A 17,129-nucleotide genomic window follows, 5' to 3' on the forward strand; every position below is an offset into this window, starting at 1 on the left:
AGAACATACCAAAGCCTTCAGGTTTAGTTATAACCTCCAGGTTATAACACACTGGAGAAAGTGTGTATGTACAGTGAGGGTTTCTTTCTTACTTTTAATTGTACTAATCCCATGATTATTTGTATTGCAATTAATATGCATATGGTCCACCTTACAGGTAAAGGAGTTTACAAAGGGATCCTGCTAGGCTGCATGCCTGTAACACCCATCCTACACATATAAAGAGAACCCAAACTTATTTTTTTTCTTAACCCCCCCCCCCCCAACAGCATCCTGTGCCAGCCAGGCAATCATCCAGATGCTCTGCACGTACATGCAAATACTCTATATTCAACAGCTGACTGTGCTAATGTGATTTATAATATACATTACATACATACTGTATATTGTACATTTCCACATCTTGCTGCCAAATTCAGTCCTCACGTACACCCAGGAAATCCCTTTGGCCCAGTATTTCCAGCAAGAGGAATTTCTCCTAACAGAAAGGAGATTTCTCCTCTTTTGACAGCCACACTAACCAAGCTGCATTCAGGGGAAACCAGGATTCCTTAGAAAGGGTCACTAATTCCAAAAGTGCACTTGAACAGAAAATGAAAGAATAAAGCAGAGCCTCTATTTGTCATGGCTGCAAAGCACTGCAGTAACAATTAGTTCCCTCCCTCAAAAGGGACAAGAGGCACCTCTTTGGAGGTCTTTCAAAAGAGATCTTACCCTTGAGGCAAGGTCACTGACTAAGTATAAAATGTCTTGACACCTCCCAGAAAGCCTCCTATTTATGAAGAAAAATTGGCATTATTTCTTGGCCCTACAAAATGCATACCTGTTTACAAGACCCACTCTGCCCTGGAGTTTCCACAAGAGCTGCCTCTTCATTTAATTACACGTTGGGCTTTGTCAGAATTCTTTCAGAGACAGCAAAATTTCCAGTGACTTATTCCTCCAGCCTCCTTTATGATGCTCTCCATTACTTCCCCTCCTCATTGCAATCTTCCAGCTGGGAGGTAGCCCCAACCTCTTTTTTAATATAGGTTTTAAATATTTAGAAGAAGGGTTGTAAATCTGGTGCCATGGTACTAAAAGCCACACCAGAGCTCCTGAAAGGCTGCCAACCATTTTTGTTGGTGCCAAAAATATGTAAGAAGAAGTAAGTTTCATCACCACCCGACATTATCCCAACTTTCTGGCATCAAGTGTGAAAATAATTTAAACCATTGGAAAGGACTTATGTTTCACATTTGCTTTGGAATTGTGAAACCTATGGAGGGAAAGAGCCATGTGTCTTCACCCTGGAACAGGTTAAGAAGCAATCTCAAGTTTAATCTGACAAGCCAAGTAGAGTTTCAAGCAGGAAGGATTTGCAGGATTGGGCCTGTAAAGCACTCCTTGGGAGTTCAAATTTTCCTCAAACTTGCCAGTTGGGTTCTAAAGAGTCCTCAAACCTGTTGGCCCAGTTGAGATTTTTTGGACACAGTAACTTGAATACTCTGGTCATTATTGTGCTTTGTCTATAAGAAATGCATTCCTCATGTTCCTTCCCTCAAATCCTCCAACTACCAGATACTCCAGTGTGCTAACTCAGCATGAGAAACCAGACATCAGCACTAAGCAAATACTCTGTGCTTTTCCTCTCTAGTTTGTGTGATGTTCAGGGACAGCAGAAAGCTGGATTTTGAAAATAAAGAAGTAAAACAGAAGACCATGTGACTGCCAGAGCTATTTTTCCCACATCTCTGGAAATCATTCAAATTACATAAAATGAATGCTTCAGACCTGCCAATTCATAGTTGCCTGAGGAGATGCATATCAAAAGCTGGGATACTCCTTGTCCTTCATTCACTGTGGGAGCCCATATGAACAGGACCTGCCACTGTGCCAGACCCAAGTATTTCTGCCCATCCCAGAGCACCCAAGACACAGGATACAGATTATTAATCTAATCTGCATTTTATGGTTAGTATGACAGGGCCATAGAGGTGACAGAGTCACAGAGCTCAGCTAACAGGAAAGGCTTGAATTATTTCATCCTTAAAAGGCAGGCAACCAAACTGACAAGCTGATTAAAATAAACAAATAATCCACACTTCCCACTACAGCCCCATTCACCACTGTGCTTAACAGTAGCTATATCTTTCACACTAAGAATATTTCATATCCTTAAATTTAGGAGTAAACTCAACATTGCTCACGAGCAAAAAAACGTCCTACTCTCCAAACCACCTCACATGCTCTTACCCATAACTTTCATACACACATTGGTCACTCCAGGAATCTGCTCACTCTCTGATCTACCCTTCTACTACCAGTAGTTCACTCTTCCACACATGATCTTCCTTGCCACTGGAGCTTTCCTCAAGCTAAACAACAGCAGAGAAAGGAAGCAGGTCCTCACACCATGTCACTGAAACCACAACAGTTACAAGGGGACTGTTAGTGCTGGCACTTAAGGAGCATTTGTAATCACATCCTCCTGCTTCTCTGGCTTCACCCTGCTGTCCCTGTCCCCTGGTGGCACTGGTGGAGGTGCAACTGCTCAAGGGATCTCCCAGGACATGAGTCCAAATCTTCAGTGTTCACTGCACCTGGTTCTGGACCTTACCCCATGTTAATATTCTCCAACAGTTACACTGTTTTGCCAGCCCTTTTTATTTTCACTACATCTTAGAAAGAGATCTGTGAAATGTTGAATCTTTAACAGAATTTTCTTTTGCTCCTAAGTGTTCATTAGTTACACACATGAACACACTGAAAACAGTCTTAAACATCTGACAAATTCCATCCCTTCCTCAATTTCTCAGCTGTTACACTGTAAATTTTAGCTTAACCATTTCCTCGAATTTAAAGAAAATTAATATTTAAAGAACAAAAAAACAACAAATATAGTATAAGAAGCTTCATGTGGAATTTAGTCCTATTTTTACTTGTTAGTTACTCTTTACAAATTACAAATACTCTTTGCAATTCAAGCAAATTAAAACAAGAGCCCTAAATTAGGCCTTGCTCTAGTGTTATGTCATTTTGGGCTCAGTTATGAGAGCAGATCATACCCAGAAACTGCATCTCTGTCCCAGCCTCTGCATCTCTTGGACAAGGCTACCACAACATGCAGTCCCCTTCCATCCACTGCAGAAGGGGAAAGAAAATTCCAGCACAAAGAAACCCAACACGGTAATTTTAAGAGGTTTAACTTTTCAGCTCATGGACCAGCTATGGATGAATGCCAGACAGCTCTGCTCCCAGACAAGAGAATTCAGCAGAGCTGAAGGTTTCCTCAGGGAAAATTATATCATATAATCCTAGCATGCCTGCACTGCCTTGCTGCCCATAACAGCAGAGGCTTTTGCTGCAGCCTGAAGGGCAGCACTGCCCAGTTGCACACAAACACTACCACTGGATCAGGACTGAGCCCACCAAGCTCTGGACATCTGCTCTAAACCAGGCATCATCTCCCTCTGCAGTCAATGAGGAAAGGCAAAAACTTCTGAAGTGTCAATTCACCCACCTAAGCTACCTGAAAAACAGGGTGAAACATCAGGGGAAGAGCTTTTTTTTTGGAAGTGCTCCTCTTAATAAACAGTCAGGCTTCAAACCAACCAAGTGTGGCCTCTTCTGTATCCTTCTTCCTCTTTTTCCTAAGGACAGAGCAGTTTGAGCATTTCACTAGACATCCTCTGAGTTATTGCTGCCCTGGCAGCTGCAGCCCAACCTTCTCAGTTCCCTTTGCCCTTACTGGCCTTCCATACTGGATCCAAAACCACACCACTTGTCACTACTTCCACCCACCTGGAAATCAGGGGGTTTGGAAACCCTGCAAGAAGCTACACATCCAAAGAGTGTTTGCACTGCTCCCACACTACCTTTGGTCAAGAGAAAAAGGGAGCAGAACTGCCCCAAAATTTCTGTAGCTAACTGGGAAATAAACCTCTGGAATTGAACCTTACTTAGTACCCAACTGCACAGTCATGACTTGACAGTAATTATCATTTTCCTTTAACATCTCCAGCACACTTGGAGCATCTCTGCCCAACCTTCCTGGAAAAAGGCAACACCTGGCTGACACCAAGTCCAGATGGATGTTCTGTCCTCCCCATTTGCCCCTACTTCCCAAGCCTGTCTACATCTACACCCTCACAGAGACTGCGGATGGTACCAAGTGAAGGGGACACAACAGAACGATGAGCTACAATTTAGAAGTATTTTCACAAGTTTGTCCAACAGGATTTGGTGTAGTTTAACAAAGGTACATGAAGCTCAGAAGAAAAGTCCTTTCCTTCTCTGTACAGACTGTGTGAGACACCACTGCAAAATGCTTAAGGTTTCCCAGCTTCTAGCATGCATTCCTTAGGGTGTAGCTTCAATTTCTTTACTCCATATAAAAAGGAAATCACTCTTCTTATTCAGTGAGCCCTTGTGATACACATCATCCACTTCCACTGACCCAGTCTGCACAAGGAAGTCTCACAGAGTTCAAAGGATGTAGAAATGTGGTGTGGAAAAGTTTTATGTACAAGCCTGAACAGGAGGGAGCCCCAGTCCCTTCTCTTATCTCATCTGAGAAGGCCAATCCACTTTAACTAGAGACAGGCCAAAGAGCAGTCTTGAACAGAAAATCAAAATTTGCACATTTCAAAGAGAAAGTTGCTTAGAATTAAGCCTCTGCTTCTAAATGCAGCCCACTGGTTTTCAGTTTTCAGAGGAGGTTCTTGAGCAGACAAAAGCTTTCAAGTTCATACCAAAGTCAAAACCAAATGCTCATTTTACTACAAACCTGTGACCCTCTTAAAACTATAACTATAAAAAAAAATTAGCTACAAGAAATATGAAAAGCCTACACCAGTTGTAAGGTACTGGCACTGCAGCCCAACCAACCACATAGCAGCCCAGCATTTCAGCATGTGAAAGTGACCCTAGGATGAAAAAAAGTAAAAAATTAATTCATCAAATGAAGTCTTTGGGAATCCCACATTTTGCAGATACCTCGAGGCAACATTCTACACTGCACAGCTGGGAAAGAAGTCTTCCTAAAGTGTACAGGGCCCTGCCTATCTCTCTTATCTTGGGGCCCACAGGGCTGATAAGCCCTGCCAGGACTGGGTAAAAGAATTGTTGCAATCACAGCAGAAACACACAGTGCTGAAATGGCCTTCTCTGCTGTTCTCTCCAGGCTGCAAACAAAAATGCTCTGCATGTTCTATACTTTGCTAGAGGAGGGTAAGGGCTGCACACAGCAACAGTCAAAATAAAACTGTGAAATTGCACCTCAAAGCAAAACAAAAGTAGTTTCACTGGAATCTCATTGCTGGAGAGACTTATATCATCTTCTATGATTCTATGATCTTGGGACTGATCTCAGAAGCAGAATCCCTAGTCCACTATGCAACTCAACCCAAGGTAACATACAGTGTGACCTTACACAGCTGGACTTTTCCATAAAAAAAAGACTGTACTGCCTACTGTCTTCTAGTGTTGGTCAGAGGAGTTGCAGAACTTTGCTCCTGCCTGTGTCTCCCCAGCAGAAGCAAAGGACAGTTCAGTTCTGTGGTATGGCCAGAATCCAAGTGTTTACACAAGTGCATTCCCAATGGGATACAGCCCTGCCAAGCTGAAGGTAGCAGTGCTTTTCAGGAACAGAGTACTCCTTGTCCATGCTGCAATTCCCAGCTTGTCAAGAGCAAGAGGAGGGTTGGAGTACTCTCACATGCTGTACTTCAGCTGTGGTACACCAGTCCTGGCCTGACATAGCTCAAAGCTTGTGGCCCCCCTGCTCAATGCAATTGGAAGGTGCAGCAGAAAACTACAGCAGACCAGAGAGTGGTTAACAGCAGCACCTGTGAGCAGTGTTTTAAAAAAACCAAAAAAACAACCAGTTTTTAGATGCCACACTGGGAATCTGATATCACTACCAGGAAGCAATTGCTCAGTCTGGTTGTAGTTCAGTTTTCATGCCATTGTGTCAGGGATTTTGCTTTTATGACAACTCCACTTGCCTTGATCGTTTTATATCACTTTTTGTGTGATTTATGGCGTAGTTGAGGAATACAGTTACAATAGAGACTGAGCCAGCTGGAGATCAGGATACATTATTATTACCTATTTTACTTTTTAGCAACCAGCACTTTGAAATGAGATGTCCTGATCATCCAGTTTGAATCCCACAAGCACTACCACGGTGGATTTTCCAGGAAATCTCCCACTGCAGCACTAGCACTGCTCAGGAATCCACACTGGATGCAAGGTTTCCACTACCAAGTCCCTTTTTCTAGCTCAGCATGCAGTCCTTGTCCATGTCCCATCCACCTGGGAAGCTGTGCTGCTGAGGAGGGCAATACCTTACTCTTTCTGCTGCTAACAGGACACAAGAAAGAAACTGAAGGATTCAAAACCCACTGTAGTAATGTTCTTGGTATTTTAAATTGACAGATTAGGAGGCAAAAAAAACCTGGGGCTTAAGAGTCACCTGATCTCAGTTCTACTCATGGAGGATCCAAGACTTCCAGGATAATTTGAGACAAGCTCTTGATTGCTCTGATCTCAGGAATCATCTCACCCCTAAGTTGCAGAGCTTTCACTACAGGTATGCTGATTTAGCCTGGCCACTGCAGAAGGCTGTGTAAACACTGAAAGCAAGCTAAAATCTGAGAGGTTTCATGTTTAATAGGCTTAAGAAGTCAAAAGCTCCATTTAGGTAGAATAAAAAGGTTTATCTGCATGGTGATGGGGATCAATTTAATGAAACCATTTCAAAAGTTAATGAGGTTCATCTTAAGTTTAGGCTCATCAAAAAGACACTTGAATTTTCTGCTCTCACTTCACAAGGATGTTACAAACCTTAACTCATTTGTATGCATAACACATCTACTTTTAGCCCTTTTCCCACTCCTGGTGATTATCTGAATGATGAGTAAATTAATAGATTCCTCTAACAGGAAAGAAGTATCCCAACATGTAGAAACACATCTCCCTCAACACATCTGCCCACTCTCAGCATTCCCAGGACCAGACCCAGAGGCAAAGGCAAGCTGAGCTTTACCAACACTGCCACTTACACATGGGGCAAGCATGGGCTCTTGGTGTACCCAAGAAGTGCCACAACTGAGCAGCTTTGACAGCAATTATTTTTTTAATACCAAGTTCATCTAGCTGAGTTATCAGTTAATCAGTTGTTGCTTAGAACTCCTATGATACAAACAGATATTGCAATGCTGTAGCTCATATTTGCAGAGTAATGAACAAAGACTAACTAGTCTTGTTTCTCTTCCAACTTTTCTACTGGGAATATGGCCAATCTTTTTCAATTCCCCCTCCTCCATTCCCTGATCTCAGGCAGTTAATACTGTGCCTATAGCTACACTCCTCTTTTTTAAGAAGGTTCCTTCTCTGCCTGTTTGTGCTTTTCAGCTCTGCTGGAGTAGGTAGCTTTGGAAGGCCAGCACTTCATGAATGGGATTAACAAAACGTGCCTGGTGACAAAAGCATAGAGCTGTTAGTGATTTAAAGCCTGAACGAGAGATACCAGTTTTAAACTCTGAGAAAGCCCTCAGTGGCATACAGCTCAATTTACAGTGCCACTCAAATACTCAGCATCTCAGAGGCTCTTTTTTTCCTTTTTTTTTTTAAACCTGAGGCACAGCGCCCTCAAATGGTTGAGGAACGAAGGCCCAAGGCCTGAGTGCAGAGCACATGAAGTGCTTCTTGCTGCAAAGTTAAGACTGAATCTCCATTAACAGGTCTGTACCAAGAAGTTAAGCACACATTGCAGGCCAGAGGAGCCGATGCTTAAGGCTTCGGTGACTTTCTGAAGTACTTTCAGGTTACCAACAATAAAAGCAAACTAGCCCTCATCTTAAGCATATAGGGGTTTCACCACTGAAGAACAAAAGGCTGTTCCACATGAGATTCTCTCTTCTTATTAGGACACTCGGAGAAGAACCAGGTCCCTGTGGAGCCACCTGAAAATGCTACAACCTGAGGTAGAGAAATCCTGACATCCAAGGTAGCAACCGCAACGGTGGTAAAAGGGTTGGACTCGATGATCTCTGAGGTCCCTTCCAACCCAGCCAATTCTATGATTCTATGAAAAGCATCCCTCAGCAGAATGGTTCCTCCAACCATGCTGGAGGTGTCCCTGCACCACAGCTGCCATGAAACACCCTCACACACCAACAGCCATCACCCGACTGGATGGAAAGGGACAGTCGAAGAGCTGAGGAGCCCTCTGTCCCAGGATGTGCAGCTGAGGCCAGGCACAATTGCAGGAGAAGGGACCTGGCCCAAATTCCCCACAGTGGGACCCTGTCATCAGCCTGGGGATGGGGGGTATGGTGACAAGGGGAGAGTCCCTCAGCCAGGATGCTCCTCCATGCCCTTAAGCTCCCTCATCCACCCACAGCGGACACTACTGAGGCGCAGAGTCCCTCAAGCATGGCTGAAGGCAACAGCAGCGAGCTGGGGGAGATCGAAAACCCACGGGGGTAGAGCGGCGATGTTCGCCAGCGCCGGGGGAGTCGAGGAGACGGGCAAGAGAGGGAAGGAGCCGCACGGCTGAGGTGAGGTTCGGCTTCTGCCCAACCGCTGCTTCCCGCTTGGCGGGACGGGGGCAGCTACCAGAAAAGGGGGGGAAACAGGGGAAAAAACTGACTGAAAAAACTTCACGGGGAACACGGGAGACACTTCCCCAGGGCACGGGGAGCTGAGGGGGCCGGCATGGCAGCGGGCAGGAGATGCACCGTGCTGAGGTGAGGTGTGGGCACGGCCCAGCCGCCGCTTCCCGCCTCCGCCAAGCCACGAGCGGGGCGAGGGATCGGGCGGGGAATCGGGCACCCCCAGGGCCAAGACTGACAGGAAAAACCCCAAGGGGCGATCGGGCACCCCCGGGGACAGAGCTGACAGGAAAACCCCCGAGGGGGGATCGGGGACCCTCGGGGCCAGGGCTGACAGGAAAACCCCCGAGGGGGGATCGGGGACCCTCGGGGCCAGGGCTGACAGGAAAACCCCCGGGTGGGCGGGGGGGTTGGCTGCGGAGGGGTTCGCAGCAGCCCCGTGCAGGGAACGGTGGGGGAGGCGGCCCGCGGTGAGGGGAGGGCGGGTCGGGGTGGCAGTACCAGCCCGGCGCAGGTGCTGAGAGAGGCGAAGGAGTCGGTTCGGTTCAGGACGCGTCCCGTGTAGAAGCAGAGCCGCTCCTCTGGAGGCCGCCGGGGGCCGGGCGCCCGCTGTCCCTCCCCGTGCCGCTGCTCCACCACGAAGCCCCGGGCGAGGAAACGCAGGTCGCGGCGGAGGTGCAGGTAGAGCTCGGCGCCGGCGGCGGGCAGGCGGAGCAGCAGGGCCTCTGTCACAGCCCGCTGCCGCGGCAGCGCCCGACGGCGCCGGGGGCCGCCGCGATCCCCTCGCAGGGCGGGCGGCAGCAGGTGGATCTTCTCCAGCGCCACTCGCTCCGGGATCACCACTTCCAGCTCCGCTCCGCCAGCTGCAGGCGAGAAGGAGAGAGGCTCAGGCGCTCGCACTCCCGCCGGACGGTGTCGCGGCCCGACGGGGCGGCCGGGGGCTCTGTGTGCCCCGCCAGACCCCCGGTTCCCCCCCCCCTTCCCCGCCCCGTCCCACCGGGCCCAGGACAGCCCCACGCTCGGATTTCAGCACGGATACTCATGCCCTGGAAACTGTGAACGGGCAGCAGAGACAATGGAGCAAGTTGAAGATTTATTTCTCTCTCTATATGCATATATAAAGAGGCAATGTGCAGGGAAGAGAGGAATAAAGCAAGTGCTAAAAGCTACTTCTATCACTGAAAAAAAAAATCTATAGCTTAGACACAAGCATCGCATTTCACCAACCCTAATAAAAATCTGCAGGGAGAAGGGGAAAAGCAGAGCAAGCCGAAGCCGCAGCCAAGGACAGTCAGCAGCTTTCCACATGAAACGTTACAGCAGCAGCGAGAGGACAGGAAAAGAAAATACAAAAAAGCCTGGAGCAATTCATCCTGCAGACTGGGACCAGGGCCACGCTGGGGATCCGGTGCACTGCCCTACGGTCTGTGCCTGCATGGGGCTGCCCAGGGAGCCGGCACCCACCGCTCGCTCCACCGGACCGGCGGCGAGGGCTGTCAGGGCAAGGGAGAGCCAGAGGAGGGAAAACCCCTACCTGTGCCGGCGTCCAGTCCCCAAAACAGCAGGCAAGGAAACACGAGAGGCAGGAGGCAGCCGTCAAACATTTTATGGCAGAAGCGGGGCCCAGAATGAAGCGAAGGAGGTGGCGGCGGCACAGGGAGCCCGGGCCGGAGTGATCCCTCCCCCGCCCTCGGAAAAAATAAGCGGCGCCGCCGACAGCCCCGGCGTGGTGGGCTCCGGGCCACGCCCCTCCCCGCAGCCCCCGCTCTCCTATTGGTGAAAACTCTCACCTGGCCACGCCCATCTTCTCTCCTATTGGCTGTCAGATAAATGAACTGGGCGGGGCTTGTGCGGGGAGGGGGTACACGTGGGTGGGTGGTGGGTAAGGGGAGGGCGGCCGGTAGGTGGCGCTCTCTCCTGCCCCCCCCGCGCGGGGTGGCGGGAAAATCCCGAGTGGGGTTCAGGTCCCGAAGGGGGTGGGAGGTGGGGGGGGGGGCACCATCTCTGTAACCCTCTGGAGTCCGTATACTGTGGTAAATAATTTATCCAGATGCATGGAAGGTCTGGCAAAAAGCAGGCAAACCCCCCCCGAGCTGGTGTGCCCAACCGCAACTTGGTTGAAGCCCACGAGTGGGCACTGGGAGAGGTCGGGCACACTGACTCTGCAATGCTTTGATGTCCATGAAACCACTGAAAAGACCCCAGAGAGAGGCATAGAGGTCTGCAACCCACTGGTGGTCTCCTCTGTCATGTTTCCTGCATATCCTTCTCGTCATCACTAAAAGAATTCAGACACTGCTGCTGCTGGCTTTGAAGAATGTCACCTCTGCCTTCATTCCCCACTGCCTTTTCTGCCTCCAGCTGAAAGAGGGATGCCAGGACTCAACCAGGAGAAAAAAAAAGAGGTTTGGCAATGTACATGAACACACAAAGATTTTTAGCAGTGATCTTGTGTACTCCGGGAAACTCCCATCACATGGATGAAAACAAGTGCATAAAACCTGCAGATTTTACCATTTTACAGTGGTCGAGGAAAGGGGGACACTAATTCAAAGCAGAGAGGTTGTGTTGTTCAAGAGAAGCATCTGGGAGAGAAAGAAGAGAAGGAAGGGGCCTGCCAGCTCCCTGTCTTGCCACTTCTGCACCTGGAGGACACTCGGATCCTCACCCAGGTACAACCAGTTCCCATTCTCACTGGGATCCTGCAGCCACCACAAGAGCTCCTGCCTGCCTGCTGCTTGGACCACGTCCTGCTTGTCCTCAGCTGCCCAGGGGTCAGGAGAAGTCAGCTTGGGCCAGGGGCTGCTGAGAGCAGGAGGGGTGATTTCCAAGAGTAAAAAGATTTCCGCTGCATTTGGTGGGTTTTGGATCAGATCCTGTGCTCCTGGCATGCCTGAGTTATGGAAAGCAGTAAAGACCCAACAAGTTAGCAGCTTTAAATTGCTGTGGCCCAGCAAAGCAGTGTCCTGGAGTTGAAACTTCTGCAAAAATCTGCAACTTCGTTACTGAAATGGCAGAAGAATTCAAAGGAAGACCCATAAAAGAGTGTGAATGACTCTGGCAGATCTCGGTGCAGCACTTCCACAGGGATTGTCCAGAGTTGTACTGATAGTGGTAACAGCTCTGCCTTGCAAGCAAGGAGGATGCAATTTGGCTGCTCATCCCTGTGAGGGCAGTGCTAAGAAAAGGACAGCTGAAACCTAGAAAAAAGGACTGGCAGGAGAGGTGAGTGGGTTAACACCATTTTCTCTCCTTCAGGCACTGGACAGGCAACAAGAACTGTGTCCTCTTTGAGCTCTGCTCCTGTGACAAGTAGAGAGGCTGCTGGAGAGCTGGCATCTTAAAACTGCCTCCTGCCCTTCACCCCCTCTGGCCATGCTCTTCCAGGGCATCCAGGGACAACCTGCAGCACACACTGAAGCACCTTGGGAAGATCCACCCCAGGCAGGGCCATGACTGCATGCAGACATCCCACCTCCTACTCTGGTCTCAGGGAAGCTCCTTGTCCCTCCAGTGTGGTGGCACTTGGGGGACATTGGCAGCAGGGAGAGCAAAACTCTGAGGACCTGCAACCAGCAGATAAAATCTGAGTGCAGCCAAGACCTGTGGCTCAAATTCACTTTCTTAACATGAGATAAGGTGAGATTTGATAGCTCTGGGTTTTCTCTGTCTCTTTCCAGGCTCAGCCTGCTTTCTAACAAGAAGTAAGGACCAAAGCAAAAGGACTGGCCCAGAACTCATTCAAGGGGGTGAAAAACTCAGTCTGGGGACTGCCTTGCTGCATGGTGTGGTGTAACACAGTTAGAACCTCAGAACCTGAATTTCTCTCCAGACCTGTTAGGAACCAACAATTTCAGTGCCTCCCTCTGGGCCCAGGGACCTGGCTGGCACAGCAGCTCTGGGCAGCAGCCCTTCCACCCATGGCAATGCCCCAGACCTGAGAACCAAGGAGCAGTGAGGTTTGTGAGCTGCCAAATCTGGCCTCAAAAAGCTATGTTTAAACCCAAACAACCAGCAGCCTTCATTTGCTGTGGGATCAAAGCTGGTACCTCATCTCTTCCTGCAGAAGGGTTTGGTGAGGGGGCTTAAATCCTTTCTCCCACCTTCCTAAGTCCTCTGCCAAAACATCAGTAACAATACAGAGAAAGAATACATTCAGTTGTGGGGGGGAAGAGGGGCACTAATAAAGAGGAGTCTGCAATTTACTCACTCAGGGGCTGGGCTGGTCCCTGCTCAGCATCACAGAGCTGCAGAGCATCTCTGAACAGGGGCTCAGGAGGCTGCAACACCCCATGAAAGAGGCAACCTCACAGGCAGGCAATGGGGCTGGGGCCAGGAGCCCCTGCAGAAGTACCCACACAACAAAAGAGGAAAGTGTCTCAGGAGCAGCAGCTTTTTTCCAGAATCCAAATCCCAAAGCTCCAGTGAGACACAGGCTTTCTGTAGGAATTTAACACCAAAGGCTTTTCAGAAATGCCTTGGAATTGTGACTGATAAGGATAAATATCAGTGGCAAGAGGAGGCTGTGGTGTGTTGTGGTGACTGCATTTCTCCCCTGCCCCCAGCCCATGTGTGTAGGGGGGGTGTTTCTCCTCCTCTCACCATCACAGAGAGTGGATTTGGCCCTGCAGTTTCTAGGAAACAAGCCCTCTGCCCCTCTGAAAACTCATGTTTTATTTTTTTGCAATTTTCAATGTATGTTGAGGAAGCCAAGTTTCGTGGCCATTATTGCAGAGTTAATGACCCTTTGGAGACTGCAGACATGTGTTATATACATCTTCCTGAGCAGTCATTTGGCTCACTGCCTGGAAAATGCCAGCATGCAAAGGGTTAACTTGGCCATTACTCAGCCTTCTCCCTTCTCTCCAGCCACCCTTCCCCAAACCTTTCCTCTCCTGGTTCTAAGTGGGTAATCCTGACCTCATGGGGCCCAGGACATCCTGATACTTTCCCTGCTCCTCACCTCACTGCAGTCTTTGGGCAGTGGATTCCTTCCCTGTTTTGGGATGCACCATCTCCAGCACTCCAGGATGCTTGGGCATGGACCTGGTGGGTGCTGCTGCAAATGGTCCCCCAAAAAAAGCTCTTTTGGCATTCAAAACAAGCAACCAAGTAAATATAAATAGTTCTGTAGGTGCCAGAAGTGGGTTTCCTTCAGAGTGGTCTTCCAGAGAGAGCCAGAGGTTTGATTAAAGCTTCTTACCTGGACAGAGGGTGTTTCAGGGGCTGCTCCTTTATGTGGAGTCTCCAGTGTCTTGTGCCACTGAGGCAGCTCTCAGGGGAGGCACTTACAAGGTTTTCTCTCCCAGCAGCCTGAATTCTTCCAAGCCTGCAAGAGGAAAACTCCCTCTGGGACATCTATCAAGTCTGGCTGAAAATGGACAACCTGGTCCTGAGCTCCTGGGGATAAAGGACAGAAAGAAAAGGGACTGTGATACTGGAGGTGTCCAGGGCCAAGCCACCAGCACCTGAGGCTGCTTCAGTTAAGGTAAGTCCATGGCAAGAGCCATATATATCCCTTTCTTTCTCCCAGCTGGAAGCTTTATTCACAGGCTGATGAGGATTCCCTTTTGCCAGAGGGAGTTTCCCTGGGATTTTGGTTTGCATCTGTCTCACAAACGGCAAGTGCATTGCATGAGGTGTTCTCAGGAGATCTTCCCTCCAAACACTTCTCCTCTGCCTGGCTCAATGGGCTTCACCCAGGTGCCATGGGGAAAAAACATCCTCTTTCTGGGGAGTACAGGAAAAAGGGAAGACAAATATTCCTGTAGGATAAGGTTTGGGGAATGGACTCCTGAAATTCTGGCTCACTTCACACCTCCCCCCCGTGAGAGTGGAGATCTGGCTACAACCCTGCTCTGGTGCCACTCCTGTCTGCACAAAACCTCCCAGGGTGTCTTGCTGCTTTGGTGCAAATGTTTGGAGAGTGCAACACTGTCAGGAGCAGAAAGTGACATTGCACTGATGTCAGCAGGGGTGAGAAAAGCCAGAAATACAGAAGAACATCTTCCCAGCTGAATAACACAGCTGCAGGAGAATCTGCTCCCTCTGGTGCAGGCAGCACTTTGTGTGGAGAGATGAGAAATCAAAGGGTCCCACCACCTCCATCCAGACCATGCAGGGGTTTTTCAACACAGTCAAGGCTGGTGCAGGATCTGTTTGGTGTCTGAGAGCTGCACACAGACACCCATCACCCAGGCAATGACAATCAGCCACACGTCACTCCCCAGGCATGCAGGGACAAATGGACAAAGGAAAGAGCTGTTGGAGGCTGACCCTAAAGTTCAGTGAGGCTTTACATGAAGTCCAGTGTTGCCACCTCTGATGATGTTATCAGGAACCTGGGAATAGCTGGCACTTTCTTTTGTTCTGATTTATTGTTTGTTTGGGTTTTTTCTCTCCAGGCCTTGACTCCTGCAATCATGAGACTGATTTCTCATTTAACTCCAGCACTCCAAGTCTGACCCCATGACAGGGTGGGAAATGTGAGCTGTGAGAAGCCTAGAGGCTTATTGGCCAGGAGCAAATGCAGAAGTTTCCAACAACAGGATTGTTTAAAATAATCCTTTCTCAAAAAACAAACCCAACCCAGCTGATGCTGCTGATTTCTTTTTTTTGGTGTGGAGGCAAATTTTCTGAATGCTTGGGAGCTGCCAACAGCAGAGCCCTTCATGCAGGCACCACCTCCCTCTTTCCTTGGCACTGTCCTTCAGCTGGTGATATGCCCCATCTGGTGTTCCCCTTCTCCTCTCAAACATCTCCCTTTGCATCCAAGACCTGCCTTGGATGAGGATCACCCCCCTAAACCAAATATTTCACAGAAGGCTCCTCCCTCCCTGCACATTCCTTGCAGAAGGGCACAAGAAGCCAGAGGAGGAGATTTGTAAGCCATGAGGGCTTGGAAGGGAGATAGAGGTGAGGGACCAGGCAGTACTGCAGTCTGCATGGATCTCTACAGGGGCTTGGAAGAGGTGGCCCAGAGCAACTGTACAGACCTAAAAGTGGCTTCTTTCCATCATGAAAGCACTAATAAGGGAAACTGCTGACTTAAAACACTTAATAATGTTTTCCTATTTCTTTAACACCTCTCCCTTGAGCACTCTCTCCTCCCTTTGCAGCGTTTTGGCCAATTACACTTGCAAAATAAACAGAAAACTCAATATCCCCACGAGCAGGGATTGCTGGGGGTCAGGGGCCCTCATCAAGCACCGTGGCAGGGAATCTGAGGTGGGTCACAGCACAGGATTCTGCTCCCAGCCAGCCAGCAAAGCACTTCCCCATCCCCAGGGAGGGGGTCACCAGGACTGGGGTGCCCCTCATTGTGGCCCACCAGAGCTGCAGAGCCATGAGGGGGGATGGATGCACCCCAGGAGCTGGGTACAACCCCAGGAGCTGGGTACCACCCCAGGAGTTGGGTACAACCCCAGGAGCTGGGTACCCCTGGCAGAGCCCAGTCAGGGTGAGTGCCAGGGGCAGCCTCTGAGCTGCAGACACTGCTGGGACAGTTGAGTCAACCCCAGCTGTCTCCTGGCTCTGAAAGAGAAACCTAGAGAAGAGCTGGGGGTCAGATAGGGACCAATGAGGCTGCCACCCACAGCCCATGGCTTCTCAGCACCTCCTGTTCATCCATGGCTGTGCATGGGGAGAGCTCAAGGAAAACTTCATTCCACTACCAAACAAATCAGTTCCCAGCTCTCTCCCAAGTCGGAGCAGAGTGCAGCCTGGCCATGAGGGTTCTGCTGAAGGGGATTAAAGAAGCTTCTTTAAACCAACAGATCCCTTTTTCCTGCTGATGCTCAAGGGGAGGGTGGGAGCAGGCAGGCTCTTTGCTTGGCTCAGGGATACCTTTCAGCCAGGGTTTAGCTTCTGGGTTCCTCAGCACACCTTGGATGGAGCACAAACCCAAAACTTCCTCCTAGCAGCAAAGACCCAACCAGGAGGAACAAGGGAAGGGGTATGCACAATGCCCCCTCCCTAGATCTTGAGATGTCCTTAAGGGAAAAATCCTGGAACTGTTAGGTTTTGGTCCTCATTGTCTCTGCTGGGTTTTGAGTTGTTGTTTTCTTTTTTCTTTTCTTTTTAACACTGCTTAACGAGCCCTTCAACTTACAGGTGCAGTGACCACGACTTAATTGGCATTAAAAGAAGCTTGGGAACAGCTGTCTCTGGGGAGAACTTTCCAGTGGTTCCTCCTGCCAGGGTCCTGTGGTGGTTTTGGAGGTGCCTCAGGGCAATGCTCTTGGAGCACAAAACACAGGAGCTCAGTCTATGTCCCTGCAGATTGTACTTGTCAGGATGATCACTCCTGTTCTCTGAGCCTTGTGCCTCACCTATCCCAGCACACAGCCAGCACCCAATTAGTTCATCCTTCTGCACTTGTGAAAGCTGTTGGTGCAAGCTTGATACAGGTGGAGTTAGGAAGTGGGGAAGGTGCCCTCCCAGTGCTCACAGGTGTTGGTTTTTTTCTTACACAAAGCCACTTTTTGGTATTCCCAAATCCTTGGGTTACTCTATTAAATTTCAGAGGTT

At 49.2% G+C, this 17,129-nt stretch overlaps 1 protein-coding gene across 1 annotated transcript in view; it reads right to left on the bottom strand.

The window, feature by feature from the left end:
• ADAMTS17 (ADAM metallopeptidase with thrombospondin type 1 motif 17) overlaps positions 1-10,272 on the bottom strand; it is a 168,812-nt gene extending 158,540 nt beyond the window's left edge. The window contains exons 1-2 of the mRNA XM_030456917.1: positions 10,135-10,272; positions 9,102-9,463 (exon numbers count right to left, since the gene is read on the bottom strand). Coding sequence (XP_030312777.1) covers positions 9,102-9,463; positions 10,135-10,204 — 432 coding nt within the window. The 5' untranslated portion in view covers positions 10,205-10,272. The remainder of the gene's footprint in view (positions 1-9,101; positions 9,464-10,134) is intronic.
• Between the last annotated feature and the right edge of the window lie 6,857 nt (positions 10,273-17,129).

Source organism: Calypte anna, chromosome 10 (assembly GCF_003957555.1).
Source record: "Calypte anna isolate BGI_N300 chromosome 10, bCalAnn1_v1.p, whole genome shotgun sequence".
Taxonomy (NCBI): Eukaryota; Metazoa; Chordata; class Aves; order Apodiformes; family Trochilidae; genus Calypte; species Calypte anna.